The 1,192-nt window shown below is 46.1% G+C and overlaps 1 protein-coding gene across 1 annotated transcript; it reads left to right on the top strand.

Moving 5' to 3' along the window:
• LOC102455849 (olfactory receptor 6C75-like) lies at positions 1-987 on the top strand. The gene has a single exon (XM_025180171.3). It carries the CDS (start codon positions 4-6, stop codon positions 985-987), a length of 984 nt encoding a protein of 327 aa, XP_025035956.2. The 5' UTR covers positions 1-3.
• The last annotated feature ends 205 nt before the right edge of the window (positions 988-1,192 follow it).

The following is a 1,192-nucleotide window of genomic DNA, read 5'->3' as shown; positions in this document are numbered from 1 at the left end:
ACGATGGAGAAATCGGAAGGAAGGAATCAAACACCTATTGTGGAATTCATCCTCTTAGAGTTTGGTAACGACCCTGAACTGCAGCCCCTCCTCTTCCTGCTCTTCCTACTGATCTACCTTGTGACTTTGGCTGGGAACCTTCTCATCGTTGTGCTGGTGGTGGCCGATCGTCACCTCCACACCCCCATGTACTTCTTCCTGGGGAACCTGTCCTGCCTGGAGACCTGCTACAGCTCCACCATCCTGCCTCGGCTGCTGACCAGTCTCCTGACAGGAGACAGAAGCATTTCAATTAAGGGCTGCATCATGCAATTATATTTCTTTGGTGTCATATCAACTGTAGAAAATCTGTTCCTCGCGGTCATGTCTTACGACCGGTATCTAGCCATCTGCCAACCCCTCCGCTACGCTGTTCTGATGAACGACCGGGTGTGTGGCCAGCTAGTGGCAGGGGCCTGGATAAGTAGCTTTCTGAGCTGCACCATAGTAATTATTTTCGTGTGGCAATTAACGTTCTGTGATTCCAAAGAAATTGACCATTTCTTTTGTGATTTTTCACCCATCCTAAAACTGTCCTGTGATGACACCCTGATTCTGCAGCTGCTGGCATTTACTCTCGCTGCTGTTGGGTCACTTGTGCCCTGTCTACTGACCCTGACGTCCTACGTGTGTATCATCACCACCATCCTGAGGATCCCGTCCAGCTCCGGGAGGCAAAAGGCCTTTTCCACCTGCTCCTCCCACCTCATTGTGGTGACAATTTACTACGGGACTGTGATCACTGTCTATGTGGTTCCAACAGCCACCACTCTTAAAATCCTTCATAAAATATTCTCTGTCTTTTACACCGTCTTGACTCCAATGATCAACCCCGTCATCTACTGCTTGAGAAACAAGGAGGTCAAGGAGTGCTTGAGGAGAGCTGTTCATAAATTAGTTGCTATCAGAAACGGGCAATGGAATCTGACAATTTTCAGTATATGCTAAAATAGAGATAATCTTGTATAGTTTCTTAGGCTTTCTCTACACTGCAAAGAAATGTCGGAAAAAGATATGCAAATTGGGAACCACAATTTGCATATCGTTTTCTGTTTTTCTTCCAAAAGATACTTTTCCAACATTTGGCCCGTCTACACAGGTACAAATGTTGGAAAAAAACCCTCTTTCAGAACATCCCTTCTTCCTCTTAAAA

This window comes from Pelodiscus sinensis, chromosome 30, assembly GCF_052426305.1.
Source record: "Pelodiscus sinensis isolate ZL-2025 chromosome 30, ASM5242630v1, whole genome shotgun sequence".
In the NCBI taxonomy this organism is placed as follows: domain Eukaryota; kingdom Metazoa; phylum Chordata; order Testudines; family Trionychidae; genus Pelodiscus; species Pelodiscus sinensis.
Note: the sequence above shows the minus strand (reverse complement) of the source record. Positions and strands in the feature narration are given on the sequence as shown.

Excerpts from the sequence above, each read along its gene's own strand:
- LOC102455849 (XM_025180171.3), top strand. The coding sequence starts at position 4 with ATGGAGAAATCGGAAGGAAGGAATCAAACACCTATTGTGGAATTCATC.